This window comes from Sinohyriopsis cumingii, chromosome 11, assembly GCF_028554795.1.
Source record: "Sinohyriopsis cumingii isolate HCF-2022 chromosome 11, ASM2855479v2, whole genome shotgun sequence".
Classification (NCBI taxonomy): Eukaryota; Metazoa; Mollusca; class Bivalvia; order Unionida; family Unionidae; genus Sinohyriopsis; species Sinohyriopsis cumingii.
The window spans coordinates 86,129,263-86,149,044 of NC_142971.1; the positions used below are offsets into that span (position 1 = coordinate 86,129,263).

The 19,782-nt window shown below is 34.1% G+C and overlaps 1 protein-coding gene across 1 annotated transcript in view; it reads right to left on the minus strand.

Moving 5' to 3' along the window:
* The window catches only part of LOC149788899 (plexin-A1-like), a 336,630-nt gene that overhangs the window by 245,769 nt on the left and 71,079 nt on the right, over positions 1-19,782 (minus strand). Inside the window, exons 3-5 of the mRNA XM_089975025.1 lie at positions 17,891-18,986; positions 8,534-8,731; positions 1,514-1,633 (exon numbers count right to left, since the gene is read on the minus strand). Coding sequence (XP_089831151.1) covers positions 1,514-1,633; positions 8,534-8,731; positions 17,891-18,955 — 1,383 coding nt within the window. The 5' untranslated portion in view covers positions 18,956-18,986. The remainder of the gene's footprint in view (positions 1-1,513; positions 1,634-8,533; positions 8,732-17,890; positions 18,987-19,782) is intronic.

Consider the following 19,782-nt stretch of genomic DNA (forward strand, 5'->3'; position numbering starts at 1 on the left):
TATATCATGGTGTTCCACCAGAAGCATACTTTGCATTACTTTTTATCATGGTGTTCCACCAGAAGCATACTTTGTATCTGCATGCTCTTGTCATCATGGTGTTCCACCAGAAGCATACTTTGTATCTGCATGTCCTTATCATCATGGTGTTCCGCAAGAAGCATACATTGTATATGCATGCCTTTGTCATCATGGTGTACCACCAGGAACACTTTGCATGCCCTTTCATGGTATATCAACAGGAGTAAACTCTGCATGCCATTTTTAAAGGTCCACCACACAGATTATAATTTAATTTTCTATTTATCAAGGTGTACCACCTGGTGTATGCTTTACATGCCAACTTGATTAAGGTGTATTCTGTTTTTCTCTTTCTCTAAGAAATATTTATATGTTTTGTCTGTAAATTTATTTAGGTTTGTTTCATATCTAATTACTGTTGACAGTTCACCAGAGTAGGAGAATGACTTTTTTCAGCATATTTGTTTTTGTCTAAGGTTTTGTAAAGTTATTATTTGTGACTGATCTCAGCTGAAGTCTTTAATGTCTTTTTTTCTATCTTAATATGATGAAAAGGGTTTTTTGTGTGTTGGGAAAAGTGTTAAAATATGAATGGGCAGGAAATAACAGAATAGCTGTACCAATATCAGGTTTCTAACCAGCAATAAGTTGAGTTTGAGAATTTGGAAAACATCAATATTGGGATGATTCTGGAAGAATGACAAATCTGCATAAATGGGTCAGCATCATGATAAATCTGGGTAACTGGGTCATATCTAATGCTGTTTCAAGACATTTAGTTATGGTCTGTCAGGAAAGGGCTGTTCTTTTACTAAAGGTTAGCCAATCATATTCTGCACATAGTAGATGGGGGTATTGGTGTGATGTGGTTGTGTGTAGTGTCAGAAAGGTAATGAAACTGCAGCCTCCACCACTCACCTATCACTAGCATATGAATTGTGGAGTCATAAACTGTAGGACATGTGGGAACATTTTCTGTCTGGATGATCTAACAATCTCTTATTTTGACAGCAAGCTAATAAACCAAATGCTTTAGTGGTAGATAGTGTGCTGTGTGTGTGTTATGTGATTTTGATTTTTAACGTAGCATTAATAGAGAGTGTGATGCCCTCTAAATGTCTGTCCATCTGTCTCTACATTATAACATCTCCTAAACCACCAGGTAGAAATTCATGAAACTTTAGTCATGATGCAAGTGATACAATTATGTACTCCATGGAAATCAACCTTGGAATCTGCCTATTGGATGCCTAGAAATGGCTCAAAGGTAAGATACACCAAAAATTTCAATCAGATTAGCAGCTCCAATTATTCTGTGACCAGTGTTAATAGACACAGTCACAGCAAGAAAAGACAACATACATGAAAAAGAGCTTTGCTTTATCTCCCCTGGGTCAACATATGGGATTGGAGGAGGCATGTAGGTGGGTTTCAATTTAAAATATTTGTAAAATAATTTCTGGTTTATTAGCAAAGATTTGAAAATAATCACCGTTTTGCTAGTGAGAAAGTAGTCCACATCTTTCCCACGATGTATGGCCTCAACTGGTTGACCACTGTCCACATTATAGGTGTCAAACTGGACTGCCAAACTGATGTTAAACAGAGCAATCTGGATTATAGAAGAAAAAAATGGTTGTACTATTGAGAGAGAGAATGAAAAAGGCATAATATGAAAAATATTTTCTTCCACAAAGGCAGAGATTTAAGTAAATTTGTAAATAATGACAACAAGCAAGGTTAACTAATAACTTTCTTTGAATTTAAACTTATTATTTTATTCACTGTTATTGTTGCTGCTGCTGTTGTTTCTACTGTTGAATCAATACAATATGTTCATTATAAGAAACATATCTCCATGGGTTTTCAGGATTAGAGTACTCTCATACATTCCCCGCAACATACTGAATACATGTTCTACAAACAAAAACTAAAAGTCAGAATGTGTTTCAATACCTTATGCTTTTTTCTATTTTCTCTCTATCCTTACTTACCTCGCATATCGATAAAAAGCAGTGAGTGTAAAATTACAGCTATCAGATAACTTATCGAATGTGTACATTGAAACAATATAAGATGATTTATAATCATTGTTTCAAGAGGTTAAAATAAAATAAAAAACAAACACCTGTAAAAACTAATATTTAATTATCAGATTACAGTATTGACCTTGTTTTATCAAATACTAGTAGCTGTGTTAATCTCTAGGAATGAACCACTAAGAAAACATGGGGGGGGTCATTATACTAAATGGTTCATCTTTTGTTGGGGATTTATATTCGTGGTTTGGGGCAACAAAGAAAACCATGAAAATTGTCCCCCATGAAAATTGATGATACTATAATATTTGGCCTCTAGGATATCCAACATTTATAAAATTTCTCACCTTAGGTGCATACTGAACACAAAATTGCATCCTGTACACAAATTTCATTAATTGGAATTTAAGATCAATATTTCAGCATTCAGTAATAAAATAACATAGTGTTTAAAAACTGATTGTTTGGTTTAGTGCAATTAACCTATCAAACTTTACAAATAATCAGCATGCAAAATTTGAGTTGGAGTTTGCTCAAAGTTGAGACTTAAGCGGTTCTACCTGCATCAACTTGATATACATGCAGTACTGGTATTTTTATCAGATCTGTGTCTAGATGCCATGGGAGCTAAATTATTACTTGAGAGGCTTCTACAAGGGTAAAATATGTCATCCAACATATTTCTACAATGCTTCTTGAAGTTTGCCAAAGAACCACTGGAGGAGAAGCAAACTTTAATTTTCCACTAAGAAGCAAAATGATTACGAGCAAACACACTGACAACTCAACCTGACAAGAGTCTGTTCTCAAACATTTCATTGAAGGATTTATGATAACTTCTAAACAATCAGACTAAAAATTAACCAAATGCAAAAAAAACTGCAAATTGTACATTTAAGCCCTCCCTATATGTCTTCATTAGAACTCCCCTATGTTAAGAAAACATCCTGCTTTTTTATCCAAAATGGTCGGAGGAATTTCCCATCTAAATTTTCAGTTGTTGAATAGACAGTGTTTTGGGCAGTACATGTTCAAGGAAACATTCCTATAAAGTTTGACCACAACTGTCCCAAAGGTTTAGGAGAAGCCATCACAAAGACACAAACACATTTTCCAATTGTTCCTACTGTATGGAAGTTATAAGGTTACTTAGAGAGCCACTAACAATTCAAATTCTGTAAAATATGCTGTAAAAACAGTTGGCCAATGGTAAAATGTTTAAGCCACATGGCTGCCTGAGAAACCAGCAGAAACGCAAGTTTAATAAAACATATCCCGGGGAACATCTATCAATTTGTTTCCTTCAAAATTTGTTTAATAGTTTTGGAACAGATGTCTGCAGTACATTTTTCACCTGGTTGTTACATTCTTCATCTGGTCGCTATTAGAAGATAACAAAATATAACACTAGCAAACTTTTACCTAAGAAAGCAAATTTTAAGGTAAATTATGTTCCTATGAGATTACTTACCCAATCATACTACATTAGGATTATTTGCCTTCCACATTCTGAATCCAGCCCTATGAAAAGACAAAAATTGTCTCTCCCTGCCTATTTCAACAAAGGGTAATAACTCTTGCCCATAATCCTCCCCCATTGACACCAAAAGGTGTTGCTAGTTTTTAGCTAAGTGAGATACTAACGAGGATGCTTGCATGGTGTGGTGGTTGGGAGGGCTTTTAAGCAATGTGATTTGGTAAGTATTCTCAGAGAAACTAAGTTTCTTAAAAATTTGCTTTCTCCTACGAATCCCTAATCACATTACATTAGGAGGATAAGTAATAGGAGAGGATGATGAGCATCTGACTTCTACTTCAGGAATTCTAGGGAACAATAGCTGGATTCCCATGTGAACGATAACCTGTTCTCCTAATTACATAAGCAACACAGCCTGAGGTCATTTGACCTGTGGTCCTAACATACAATTATAAAGATTAATACTATGATGAGCTGCTGCTCAGTCAAGGACCTGAACAATCATGGCCATCGCATTCCAGGCACAGCTAGTTTTGGATTGTTCAGACAGCCAAAAGATTGTCAGTGAGGCCAAATCTAACACAAAGAAAGTCATCACAATGTTCTGAACCAGCCCAGATGTTGCATGGAGCATGTTATTTACCTTTTAGTGCAATGGAGCTGATGTGGACGGCTTGCCCAAGGAAGATGAGTTCACTTACCAATGATGCCACTGAATGAGAAGTGCTATAATCATATAGAAAACCTGGCTTTCTGAGAAAAACACCTTAGAGTTGCACTTGCTGCCAATTAAACCTGAAAGCCAGTCGTAAGTCTCTTCTCCCTCCCCAAGAGGCCCCGAGTGGCCGAGTGGTCTAAAGCGCTCTTCGTTACGGATCACTGCCATCTCACCTCTGTCTGCGGCGGTTCGAGTCTAGGATTCAGCCAATGTAGGTATGTGAGAAAGCTTGCCAGTAGCTTCTCGTGGGTCGGTGGTTCTTTCCGGGGTTTTCCTGGGTTCTTCCTCCACCATTAATACTGGCTGCCATGTATAGCCTATCGTGTGCTGAAAAATGGCGTTAAACCCCACAATAACAATAACAATAACTTCCTCCCCAAAATCAAGTTATGCCTTGACTTTGTAATGCTAAGGCAATGATAAGGGGTGGAGGGAAATCGAAATGGCCAACACTCAATAGATTTCCTCAAAGATGGCTTGAAAGAAGGTAGGGTGGCATCAATGACTCAGGTTAGTCATATTTGGCAATGTCACTAGCTCTCCCTTGAGGGTGGGCAGTGAGTAATAGAAAGTCCAACATATCTCTGACTGCTAGCTGGTGTGAACGGTGTAGGGTGTGCCTGAATGTGACAGTCCAGCAATCACCGGTACTAGACACTCTGAAGGCCTGGCTGAACAGACAGATTTCTCATTGAAATTTCCAGTATAGTAGTAATAAGATGCCATCGGTATGGCTAGATCGACAGATCTATCACTAAGATCCCCATATCAACTATCTGGCTGGACCATTTCAACAACCAAAAAATTAAAGAGGAAACTAGTAACATACTGAAATTAGTAAGTCGCTAAAACACTGTTGTAACTAACAGAGACAAGAAAGTTTAATATAAGAAACCTAAGGCCCTGTTATGAACTTATGCCCAATGCTTAGTTATTAATTAAACCCCAATTCTATCAAAACAGTGTGAAATACAACTAAACCAAGCAATCATATCAAGCAGCACTGCTAATAAGAGTTCCATAATGTCTGGAATAACAAATTCAAAGGTACGCTAACTAATAATGACCTTGCATAAGGTCAACAATAGCATGGTAGTCTTAAAAAATGAAGTCCCAAAAGGTGACAAAATCACTAAAATTGACAGAATTGTAAAATAATACATAAAAGATACAGTATATCAATACATCTGCATAATAAATCCAAATGGAGCATTGGATGGGCCCACAGGAACACAAAATGGCTAGAATGTCAGAAGATGAACTGCTCTGTACAGCAGCGAAGCTAAACACCAGCTATATCTGGCTGTGACAAGGGGAGGTAATGGGCAAGAGTTATGGCCCTTTGTCTATTGAAAGAGACAGAAAAAGACGATTTTCATCTTTTTATAGGACTGGATTTGCGAGGAAACATTATGTGATTTGGGAATGTATTCAAAGGACAAATATTTCTCTAATATTTCATTAATATTGGTCTAGTAATTTAGCAGAGATGTCAAAAAATATTTTCTACCTGGATGTTACTGGAAGACAATGCATGATGCATATCTGGCACAAAGTTTGAAATCAAATCAGAATTTGTCTTTGAAATACTATACCCTGTTGTACTCCTAAAAATAATGAGCCCAAATATGAAAATAATGCAAAATTCATTAAAATGGATCCAGGTGATCAACATACATGTAAACAGACTCACTAAATCATTTACATTGGTCAAGCAGTGTGTAAGTAATTAATCCTAATCAAGATAATATGCTATAAAAAAATACAATGCACAAGATGCAAACAACAGAATAAAAGACTTATAAATGTTAAAAAATTGCTAAAATGGCATCAAACTTTAATTAAAGCAACAACATATGCATATAATCAGGTCTTCCAAATTTTGTTAGTCATTTTCAGAAGAATTATATCAAATAAAGTCAGACATTTGAAGAAACAAAGTACTTGTATACTCTAGAACTTAAAATATGTAACAGTAAGAAGTGAAAACAACAGTGTATGTGAAATCTACAAATTACTTATTTCCTTACAATACAAAATGAAAATTAAAGGGACACAGTATTATCAAATAAATTCCAATAATCCTAAATGTCCTCTCTCAAGTCCAAAAGTACAGAAAATTCCAAATGAATTCCAACAGTCTTGAATGTCCCAATGTAATGCAATGATGCAGTCCAAACTGTCTCTAAATGAGTTCACAATAATCCCGTAGTGTATATAAATCTAAAAAGTAAATGAGCATATTAGCAATTCCATTGAATATTTTGTATAAATAAGTCCTTTTAAATTATATCTGACACAACTGCAAACTGGAATGAATTATTTGTTTATCAAATTCCTATTTATACACACTTTAACTTGACCTATAACATAATAGAATTTGAAGATTTCCAACTGTAAACAAGACTGACCTTTGCTAACATTTGCTAAGTAAACATGTTGTTTACAACTTATAACCATGGACAAAAGTTAAGCACACAATATAAATTAAATATGCATACTATAACACTATTAAAAGTTTTTAGATTCCTGATTTGTCAATCTGTATTTGCTAATAATTTTGTCAGTATTTTCCTTCCTGTGCCTCAATATAATAATGGCTGATCTGCCCTTTGTACAGACTTTAGAGTAAAATGGTTTTGAGCAATACCTATTTCAACTAATGTATCTTAAATGCATGCATTGAACCTAACTAGAAAATATATCAATTTAGCATTCTTTAGATAGTCATTACGTAGGCACCATAAATAGTCAAAAATCTTTAAAAATCTAAGCTGCTTTGAGTAAATAAAGATAAGCAGCCAATACATTTCATTCTGTCTTCAAATAGTAGTAATTTGCTGCTGTTTTCCAAATATCTTTATTGCTGCTTCATTGAAGTATTGATTATTACCAAGAAAAGGTAACGACTCATATGATTTAGGCCACATACCCAAGTACTTGCCTTGATCTACTTTACAGAGTAATGCTTATATTATAAGGTAAAATCTAAAAGAATCACAGAGATGGTTTTTCAAAATATTTTTAGATTTTATTCACAAATTTCTTAAGTATAAAAATCAAGTCTTAGCAGAAATGATGTGTTGGGTCTTTTTCAGAATCAGATGTATATAAAAAGGCTTGAATACAATAATCATGGAATCATGGGACTCACTCGGCATCTAGTATGAAAATATCATCCATCAAAACTGTACATCAAATACATATTATTCTAGAAGACCTCATGAAAAGATTGGCCAGTCGACCAGATGAGCTTCTTCAAATAAAGTCATTATTATTATTATTATTATTATTATTTCTTCTGACAAATCACGTTGAGAATAATTAAGAGAGTAATAGATTTGGACAGCTCTCTCACCAACTTTTAATGGTGTGCCAATGTTTTACAATTTTATACCTAAATCACAGCATCTAACACAATACTTCTAGTTCCATGATATAAGAAAGATAGATTGGTAAGTCTGCCATGTTGATTTATACCTGATTTTACTGCATATTCCTCCTCAAATACTTTGTAAGCAGATATTACAGAACACAACAATGCATAGAAAATGGTTTTAGAATTCTCATTAACCTCCCCCCAAGTCAATTAACCATTCTTAAAAACTAATCTTTACTCAAACAAAAGCACCACCAATCAAGTGTTCAATGAATGATGGAAAGGATGTTTGGCCTACAGGTATAAATGATAGACTTAAATGAACGTTAAACATATAGTGCTGATCTTTCATCCTTGTGGACAAAACCAATGTAACCAAATACTTATGAAAATTACTTCTATTTTTTTTAAATATCAGTACTACTTATTAAATAAAGTTTGCATACTGATTAGCTCACATGTTAAATTTCACATGAGATTAATATCTTTTTAGTTTGACTGGACAGACAAATATTATGGATACTTCATATGGCATCTATTCTAGGAATACTGATTACTTTGGATCCAAACTGTCAACCAACGAGTCCCTCCTTTCTCAAATTACCAATTAAGCAGTTGCTATACAGAATAGTTGTAGGTCATTAATTTTTCATATGAATTTGAATTCTAAGGTCTTCAACCCACACTGCATTAATCTGAACTATCAGTGTTATGATCATGGATTATTATTTTGTTTTCAGTGGTTATTTTAAAAATGATGCAATCTAATTCTTTTCAAAGGCATAATGATCAAAAGACATAACTTTATTACCTATAATGTGATTCCTTAAAAGTCACAACTGTCTATACATGGAGAAGTTTTGATTTTAACATAAAAGAAAGAAATGCTAGCAACTCACCTTCTTGACATCTCCTTTGTCTGTTCCAACTAAAAGCTCAGGGTATCCTCCAGCCAGTCTACTACCAGCAATTTTTCCCAATAGGGTGTCATCAGCTGTGAAAATAGCTGTACTGCTCAATTTCACATCAAAGCTTGTCAAGTAACCATAGGCTTCAAAATATTTAGTACAGTACAGGTTCTCCTTCACAAAAGACTCCTAAAACCAAAAAAGAAACATAATAAGCTACTCAACATCAAAATATGTGATGTGATTTTGATTTTAATGTAGCTTTAACATTTTCTCAGTCATACCACTATGATGTCTGCAATGGGGCAGTTTATAGTGATGTCTAGCACTATGATAATGTATTGGCATGTTAAGACGCTGCAATATTCAATAACATACCAGACCTAAAAGGGAAAAGTTCTCTTGTTTGCCACAACATATCACTTCAGTTTCCTTTAAAACTACAGAAACCATACATTAAGAGTAAATCAAATTTACTCAAATTTTGTCAAGTGATTCTTGGGAAGAAATTTTAAATGTTTTTCAATAAAATTATTAAAGGCCAGCTATGGCAGATCAGTACCATTTTGTACACAATTGAAAGGCTTTCACGCAATGATACTTTCTGTTAAATTATGTATTATAAATGTATTCAGACAAATAATTTTAAAAGTAACATCCAACGCTTCTCACTGCTTGCTTCTAAAATTACATCTACTAATTCTTAAAATTCTGAACCATGATAACAATTAAAGTTATTTTGGCATGCAATACTTATTTGTCCTCTATTAATCCCAATATAAGAGTTAGAACATAAGAGGCTCCTAACCTTTTTTTGGCCCAACAACACATAGTAAGATGATTTTAAGAAAACAAAACATGCTGATGCAATCATCAATTCAAGAGAAGTAGCAATGACAATACTTTCAAAATATCTACCATGGTGTTCATGTTGGAGGTCTGATTATCATTATTAGCAGCAGAGACTCAAGATATCATGAGAAGTCTTTTAGTGAAAACCTGAGTTACAGGTGCCTGAGTTGTCAAATGTGTTTGCCTTTACAGATCGCTCACACATCTCACCTCTGTCTACATGAGTTTGAGTAAGCGACTCAACATCAGAATAAAAAAAATAATGTTATGCCAATAGTAAAAGAAGAAAAACAAAAAACAAGCAAGCAAAATGAAATCTCTAGGAAAAATATGCTTTTTCTAAATAACTTGACAAATATTTGGTACACTTGCAGAATAGGATAAAAGGAAAACATTTATCTTTGTATCATATGATAATGTATTGGTATGTCAAGATGCTGAAATATTCAATAACATACCAGAAAGTTCTCTTTTTTGCCACAATATATTACTTTTTAGTTTCCTTTAAAACTACAGAAAACATACATAAAGAGTAAATCACATTTACTCAAATTTTGTCAATCGATTCATGGGAAGAATTTTAAAATGTTTTTCAATAAAATTATTAAAGGCCAGCTATGGCAGATCAGTATCATCTGTACAAATTTGAAAGGCTTTCATGCAATGATACATTCTGTCAAATTATGTCTGATTCTGATTACGTAGTTTTTCAGATGATGTAGGGCCATATACCATAAGATGAACAGGCCATATAATGCCAGGTGAGTTAAAATACTGTGTAAAGATTATTATCAATGTATTTAGCCAAATAAATTTAAAGTAACATCCAACACTTCTCACTGCTTGCTTCTAAAATTACATCTACTAATTAACCGTAAAATTCTGAACCCTGGTAACAATTCAAACAGTCAATTACTTTGGCATACAGTACTTATTTCTTCTTTATTAATCATAACATTAGAATTTGAAATGTTTTCCAAATTCTGTCAGGCAAAACACTTATGACATATAATTATCAATATTAAAGTACATATGTTAGATGTTAATAAGAACAACACAATGTGAATTCACTTAAAATTAACACAGTTCCTTTGTTCTTTTTCTCTCTCCCCCTCTCATACATGTGATAATTCTCATTCCAGAATTTTGGAATCATTGGTCAAGCAAATCTGGAATTTTCAGGAAAAATGTTGAGTTTTTGTCTATTGGTCTTAAAAATTAGCTTGTGTAAAATGCATTTTTTCTTGGAAGTGCATTTATTCCATTTAATTTTATTCATTTAAACTGCTGAGTATTCAAACCATCACTGTTATTCTACAATATCTCCAAAATATCAAATTTAGAAACAAAATATTTCCTTATTTTTCACAAGCTACCTGTTTGTGCAGTACATAATACTTTGTCATGATCTTTGACCTTGAACCTGATATAATTGATAAATGATCATTTAAGTCACGGCTCCAAACCTTTTTCTGCCCAACTACATATAGTAAGAAGAGTTTAAGAAAACAGAACATGCTGATACAATCATCAATTCAATAGAAGTAGCAATGAAAATACTTTCAAAATAGCTAGTACAATGGTCTTTCATGTTGGAGGTCTGATCAGTATCATTTCTGGAAGGGGAGCATCAAGATATCATGAGAAGTCTTTTAGTCAAACCTGAGAGACCTACGTTCCCAAGTGATCTAAGTTGCTTGCCATTACAGATCACTCACACATATGACCTCTGCCTACATGAGTTCGAGTGCTGGCTTGACCAATAAGATTGTGTGTGAGAAAGTATGCCAGTAGCTTCTCTTGGACTGGTGGTTTTATCCAGTCTTCCTCCACTAAATATTCTGGCTGCCATGTATCATGTGCTAAAAATGGCAATGAACCCCACAATAACACACCTTTGTGAAAACCTCATCAAGATATGACTCCACCTTCAAGATAGCAAGATTCTGAAGATGGCCACACCTTACCATCACAATGTTTATTTAGGACCAACTAGATCTTGTACGAAGCCTTTCAGTTAAAACAAGGTTCAATTACACATATATTGTTTTCACTGAGTGTGTTCCTGAAGGAGCATGTCTCTGCAGCAGATGAGGGTTATCTATAAGGTGTTCTCATGAAGTTAAGTGAGCAATGGTGTTGTACTTTTGTGTTTTGAAAAATATGCTAATGACAGCATGATGGCTGATATTGTCTAGCTTTGTAAGGGCTGTTGCATTATGCCTAATGAAAGAATGAAAAGGTCCAGTCATCGAGTACAAAAAGTGTGTCTTTCTCCTTGAACTTCTTAGCATTAGCAAATGTACAAAGTAGGCAACACTCAACAGTCCTCAGGGTTGACTAGGGATACAGCTGCATCTATTTTGCTCCAAATCCCAAATTTGTTGTATGCATTTAGTACGACAAATAATAACAACTGAATCAAAATGCAAATTGAAGCTCTTTACAAGTAAATATGCTCTTGTCACAGCTGTATCAGTCAACAATCATGGCACAGTATTGCTTAAGTTATCAAAAATGCTTGCTGGAACAATGGAAAAGCAGGTTAGTTGAAGGCTTAAGTGAACTGTCCATTTTGTATGTTGAGATATTCATTGATGCATTTGTTTAACACACCTGCCATCCAGACTACTTCCATCTATGTGTTACACCACTGCTGCCTGCATTTTCTCTGTGTCGTTTGAATCCATGGAAAGTGTGGTGTTCCCCCAATCTCATGTTGAGGACAAGGGCTAAAATATTTGGTAAAACATGGCATAATCAACCAATGATACCTCCATGCCCTTGTGATACTCCCCTGTCATTATCTTTTGGGCCTCTTTCCTCCCCTGGTACCTCATCTGTCCATTGGCATAGATCTGATCTGGAATGTCCTTGACTGTTACTATCATCATGCTGATAAGGGGATTGAAGAAATGTTTGATATCATGCATGAAATTAGCAGATCTTTTTGTGTCATCAAACAACAAACCAATCCACCTTCAAACACTTTTTGCAGGCATGCTCAGGTTGATATTCCACACATGGACACACATGTTCAGCACCATCTTGTGACGACATGGCAGTCAGTTGCCACCTATTCCATGTATGCTAACCAAGTGGAAAACACCAAACTCTAAGGACATGCCAGCTTTGGTATAGCTTGCTCCTTATTCATGCTCTGGATTACCTAGCTGTAGCCATAAAACATCAGCTCAAAGGAGAGGTAGTCTGAATGGCTGCATCTGGTAGGATGCATGTTATCATTCAGCAACTCAGAATGATGAGATATGTAAAACCAGTTCCCAAATGCAGCAGCAACATCTGGATGGGTTATCAGCAGAAGCATTGCCAGTGCCTACATATATCTTGGCAGCATATGCATTTTGTATATTCTGATCTGTTAAAGAGGTAGTCTGAAAGGCCATAATCGACGCATGGCATATGTTCATTCAGCAGCTTGAAACAAAGCTGCATGTAAAAGATGTTCCCAAACGTGGCTATAATATATGCATCAGGCTGTGTATGGCAGTAGAAAAGTTTCAAAACATATGGCAACATTGTTGGCATTATGTTTACCCTGATCGATTGTGCTAGTTCGCTCTGTGTCCATCAACCAGAGATCCATCTTGACACCACAAACATCTGCATTATCAATACAGGCTACTTCATAGCCCTCAAGCTTTACACTGACCTTATTTTATGTGTTTTTTATGACTGTATCATCGGTATCAGTAAGAGCTGAACTGCCATTTAGAGCCAAGCAATACCAGGCATAAAGACATCACTGAGGTCTGGAAATATGATGGCAGCTGCTTTTGTACTACTATGGTGCCTGGGTTATTGGTCACAACAATAACCCAAGCATGTGACAGAGGAAAGAAACTGGTTTAGTTTTTTCAGTCTTGAAACACGCTTAAGTCTTAACAAATTGGTGCTACTGGAGTACAGATGTACTTCCAGTAATATGTTAAGATTTGTTGTTGCAAGAGCAATCAAAACTGACATGATGGAAGACTGAAAGAGGCCTATGAAAGAGAAGAGCTATATATGGAAATCCCTTCTCGGGCAATGAGGTGCCAGCTCAGTGGAAGCAAGAAGAGGCATCAACAATGGAATAGAACAATGTCTACTCAAGTTCGATTTGTACCATAAAACATGGGTTTTCAGATCTTCTGAAGTTGAAGTTTTCTAAATTCCAATCCATTTTCAGCTGCATTGCCTTCTATTTCATATCAGAATTAGATATAAACTTGCCAATCAAACCCCAAGCAATATTATACAAAATTTCCTTTCCTACCAAATACTGAATTAAAATATATTTTATTTCTTGCTTTGTTAAAGATGCTATCGCTTCAGAAAGATCCAAATGTTTGTCAAACTCAAGCAACCCATCCTTTTTCAAAGACTATAACCATTCCTGGCAGGATTTACTACAAAGCTCTCCACTTTAGATGATATTGTGTATGCTTGATGGTTGCCCCCAGTTTCTGTTATGACTTTATGGTCTTAAATTAAGTAACAGAAAGAACCAAAGGCAACAAGTTTGTAAAATAAAACACTACATTTATTTCACTAAGTTACAAAGTGAAAATTTATGTGGAACTTATCATAACTGAATTAAATCCCACATAATCCCAAATCCTAACATAAAGAATTTTCCAAATTGATGTATAATAATGATATAATCCAGAAAGTCTCCAAATGAATTAAGAATAATCCCAAAATAGTGTTTTAGTCCAAAATATCGTTTGTAATACCAATGAATAATGCAAATAAATGAATCCTCTCAAATTATATATCAACACAACAGTAAATGATTCCATGGACTGCACTTGAAATAGGTATAAGTTTTATTAAAACCTTTATATAGAGACTGTCACCTGACCTATGATATAATAATATTTTCTGGAAAACTTTAAAAACTTGTAAACAAGGTCAGGCTTCAAGAACATTTTAAGTTCTTAATTAAGGCCAGATCTTGAATTCAAATATCAATAAACAACTTATTTGTAACTTACAAACATGACAAAACACAAGTACACACAAAACCCTATCCACAATCACAGCCAAAAGTCAAGCACACAATATTAATTAAATATACATAAATTACATTAGGTAATGTCAATACCTTCTCTTAATTTTCTTTTTAGTATACACCAATTTTGCTCCAGAATCAAAAGTTTAGGAGAAGAAACTCATAGTTAGCAGAACAACTACGCCTCATTTTTGTAAATTCAACTAATTTTCATAGGCTGATCACATAAATATAAGTGACTTAAGAGAGCTGTAGGATTAGGTTGACCTAATCTGTAACAAAAAATTTCATATCTGACATTTTGTAAACTATTTGACCCTATTTCTATTTATTTGTTCTAGTTCAAAAAGCACTTGTTTTGCTGCTGCAGGCATTTAAACTTTTGTGGGCACTCAAAATCAAGTGTTGCATGGCATGATGGGTAATCTTATATTTTCACACAAAGGGTATGAAAATATTGGAATGAAAAAATATGAAAATTATTTCATCAATAAGTTTCTACATTTAACAATAAGTATATAATAAATTATGATATTTTATATATGTTTATGCACTCATTGATGCTTGTGCTTGGACTTGAAAGTTTGTTTTCAGAATAGCTCTGTTGTTAAACCAAACATGCACATTGTACACTATATTCTCTATACTTAGTAAATAATAGAAAGTTTATTAGTTCATCTAGATAAGGGACTTATCTTCTGTAAATATACAGTTATCATTTATTATTATTATTATTATTATTATTACAGTGTTCCTATAAAACTATAATCATGTGTGCTAAAATATCAACTTACATCTTGGTCATTGTGCCTTTAAAACATTCATATCCATGTATCTATAAATTATATCATTCTGAAAGAAATTTCCATCACACGTTGAGAGAATCCTTGTCTGGGGCTCAAATATCATTTCCCAGATTTCCTTTTGTGCATATAGATAGTTATCTTGTCAGACCTGTGATTTTCTGGATGAGTGCCAACAGCTAAAGAGGTGGGTTTCCATAAAATACGGACAGCTGGTCTTCCAGTTCTTTCTGTCTTCCATAGTGTACAACATTAACTTTATCTCCTTTTGAGAAATTGATGTTTATATTCAGAGGTCAAAACCTTTCTAAAAGACAGTTTGCAAATGTAACTGACAAGCTAAAAAGATTTACTAATATATCATTTTTAAAAAGTGTAATATCTTGTAGTTGGGATTCAGAGTTTGAAGATGTATATTATTAATCTTTAAATCAATCCTTAAATATTTACCAACACTTTAACACTATAATACAAGCAGGCACAATTTACCATGAGTAACAATAAATCTCTATTGCTGTCAACAACAATGTTATTTCTATGCAAAGAAATACCTAAACTGTATAATTATACATACAGAAATCAGTAATGCACATAACAGATCTAAGTATTTCCACGTATCTATTGTTTTGTTCATAAACCAAATCAACATTAATATCACACTTTGAGACAATCCTTGTATGAGTGCCAATTATCCTCTCCTGGATTTCCTTCAGTATATATAGACAGATGGCACTCATATTAAACCACCGTTTTTCTGCATCAGTACCAAAAGCAAAAGTGGCAACCAAGGCCTTCTTTTCTGCAGATGTAGACTGCTTTTTTTCTGGGATTCATGCTGTACAAGATTGAATTTATTTCCTTTTGTGAAAGATGAAAGTACAAGTAAATGTTATAGTCATCTTTATAAATTCTAATCAACTTTGATAACTAAGATGAGTTACCATCATTTGTAAATTTCTGGTTTGTAAGAAAGCAGACATGGGTTTCAGCTCTGAAGTAAATAAGATAATTGAGCTTGTTCAATGATTTCAAAAGCATATGTGGGATCTGTGTTCCAGCTGATTAATGAATAATCCAAAAGGCTTTTGTCATACGTTAGTTCAACATACAATCATATAATTATTTGTAAGCAGACCAAGAGTTGTTTTATTCCATTCCATTTCACACAAACAAATCACTGGTAGTGTCACTGATTCATGGAACTGATATATGGTTCACAGTAAATGTTATGTGTATTTAATTTGTATTATGTGCTAACTTTTGTCCATGATTAAATGTAATATATATGCAACTTGCATTGTGCAATTGATCACTGTACATGTTTCAATTTAGTAGTTTGGCCTCCATGCCTAATGTTATGTAGAGTAAACGTGTTTACTAGGTTGAGTTCTAGATACAGCTTTGGTTCTGACCTAAGAATTTTCTAGCAACAAGTTGTGTTTACTGTTTGATGAAATTTCCATTAAGATGACCCTCTTCCTGATCCTCAAATTGTGTCTTAGGTTTTAATATTAAGGTTGATTAGAATATCTCATTCTTTATCTTAATATCAGTCTAAATGGAATCAATTTGTCTTTAATTTAATATTTGAGAAGCTTTATTTATTTATTTAAACTATTCACTGGAATTACAAAATGCTCACTGATACTTTTCAGACTAAATTACTATTATTGTGAATTCATTCAAGAATATTTTGGATTACATTATTGTGATACATCAAGACAATTAGCACACTGCCACATTCCAGTACATATGCAAATTCAAAAGGGGAATCCATTCAAAACACCACTAGATTTTATTTGGAATACTCTATATTTTTGACTTGTCATAGATTTTTTAGGACCTTTTGGGATTTAATTCATAATACTGTAAGTTCTTTTAAATTTTCACTTTGTATTCTAGGTAAATAACTTATATGTTGAATATTTTATACAAAACTTCTCAGTTTTCAATCTTCTCTGTTATTTAGTTTAAGACCATAGATTTGTAACAGTAATGCACTGCAATCCATACAACAAACAATTTGGTTATTATTATTTTTCTGTAGAAAATTCTTACTGTGACATGAATTGTGCTCTGATCAGACTTGTGACTTTCTGGATGAGTAGCAGTACACAAAAAGGCAAACCAAGCTAAGTTAGTACAAGATGAAGATCACATTTTGCTCAGTCCTATCAGGTTCAACAAGTGTCAAACAAAACTGATTTCATCTCCTTTTAGGAGCCATAGTAGCTCTAGTTGGAAAAGCATGACACTCATAATCCAAGTGCCACAGGTTCAACACCAGACCAGCCTCAGTGTGTCCTTGGGAAAAGCACTTAGTTCCAATTTCTTCAGCATGTGTTAAAGGTGCCATTGTAAACAAATCATCTCCTTTTAAAACAAAAATGTTCATATTCAGATGCTAGAGCCATTTAAATGACAGTATGCTGTGGAGGTGAGAAGTTGAAAAAGATACCAATGTATCATTTCTTCTTGGAGCAGGTGATAATGTATCTATTTAATTTTCAATCCTGAAATGAATCTATAAATATTTACAAACATTGTGGCACTTGGCATACACAAGCAGTCCAAATTTACCAACAGTAATAACAAATCTCTAATGCCATCAACAATACTGTATTAACTGTTCAAATCAATATCTCACCTGATATATGTAATGAAATTGGTACTTACATTCTGGCATGTTGACCTCTCAGCAGGTTTAGGTCTAGCTATACCTATGTATGTATAGCTTTCTTCATAAACCAACTTGCCATTTCCATCACACTTTGAGACAATCCTTGTTTGAGCCTCAATTATCCTCTCCTGGATTTCCTTCAGTGTATATAGACAGATGGCACTCCTATTAGTCCAAGGATTTTCTGGATCAATACCAGCTGCAAAAGTGGCAACCAGGGCCTTGTTTTCTTGAGATGTAGACAACTTGTCTCCCAGTTCTATCAGGTCTCCATGTTGTACAAGATTTAATTTATCTCCTTTTGTGTTCTTACATTCCAACTCTAAATCAATGTATGAGAAAAAACTATCGTCATCTTTACAAATTCTAATCAACTTTGCTACGTAGGCTGAGTTAACATTATTTTGAAACTTTTGGTTTGAAAGAAAGTAGACATGTTTTTCAGTTTGAAATATGGCTCTGAAGTAAATAAGATAACTTTTCTTTATTTCTTCCTTAATGTTAAGCCTTCTTGTAACCAAAACACCATTTAAATCTTTTTGTATGATATTAAAAGCAGATGTGGAGTCTGTGACCCTGTTTGTTATTATATAGTATGGAAGGTTATTGTTTGTTTCTTGGTCATATGTTAGTCCAACATACAAATCTGTACCATTACTTGAAAGAAGACCAACAGCTGTTTTGTACCGATTCCCATTTACGTATAAACCACTGTTAACATTACTCAGTGAAACACTGACAAGATTTGTAGCATTATACAATACACACTTTCCATTGTCATCAACACCACAGACAATCAGGGTATTATTATTTGTCTTTAATAAAATCTTGCTGTAGGATGAATTACATGTATATTGAATTGAATTCAGGATACTGAGGTTATCAATATGCAACTTGTACAAGTCTCCATCTCCTCCTAAGTATAGAACACCATTTTCCTCATCCACCACAATGTTCCTTAGATTATCATGGCTAAAACTGTTGTCTGAAATGATCCTCCCAACAAGTATCGCAAGCACTGTCAGACTCACAAAGGACAGTAAATTAGTCTTAGACATCATGATGAGCTCCAAAACCTGGATGTACCTGAAACTGATAATTACACATGCAGATGTTACAATGACATTTTATCAAGTTTTCATTTATTACTGATTCATTTGATTATTTATTTCCCCCAAGATGTCAGTCTATTTAGGAAAATGAAGGAATGGATTTATCATTAAACGTACCTTCTCAGACAACAACCTAAACTTTTTAAAATTTTGAGATGGGATTATCTTTCAAGCATTGTGATTTTTCATTTATACTGAGTGTAACAAGTTGTATATCTCTGTAACCTCATTCCAAGAAAACAAAATCTTTGAACCTAAATTTGCTGAATTGATAAGATGTGACTGGATGGCCTTGCTAATTAATCTGATTCTGACAACAGAAGTTTTGTAACAAGTATATAGCTAAGCAAATTTATATTAACATCATCCTAAATGCAATGAACTAATACATGTAAAATTGAAGCTATGTGTTTGATGCATGGCTATTAAAGTTGCTGTTATGTATTTCATAAGCTTCTTGGTCAAATATAAGTCTTCATAGTGGACACCAAGTGGAGTCTTTTTTGTCTGTTATGCAAAAATCTTCTCTAAATTCTTCTGACCCCCAAAAATGTCAGGGATTTAGTGAGATTATAGGCAAGGAAGGGATGCCAACCTGATCCCCTTCCCTAATCTACTATCTGTAAGCCAATTCCCAATTCCCTATCCCAAGCAAAATTCAATGGTAGCCTGAGGGGGGGGGGTCTCGACCTGATCACTATTACCATCCTGGTGAGTGGTCAGATGACTCTAATGCATAGGATGACCGTTCCTCAGAACTAATGGATTTGCATTGA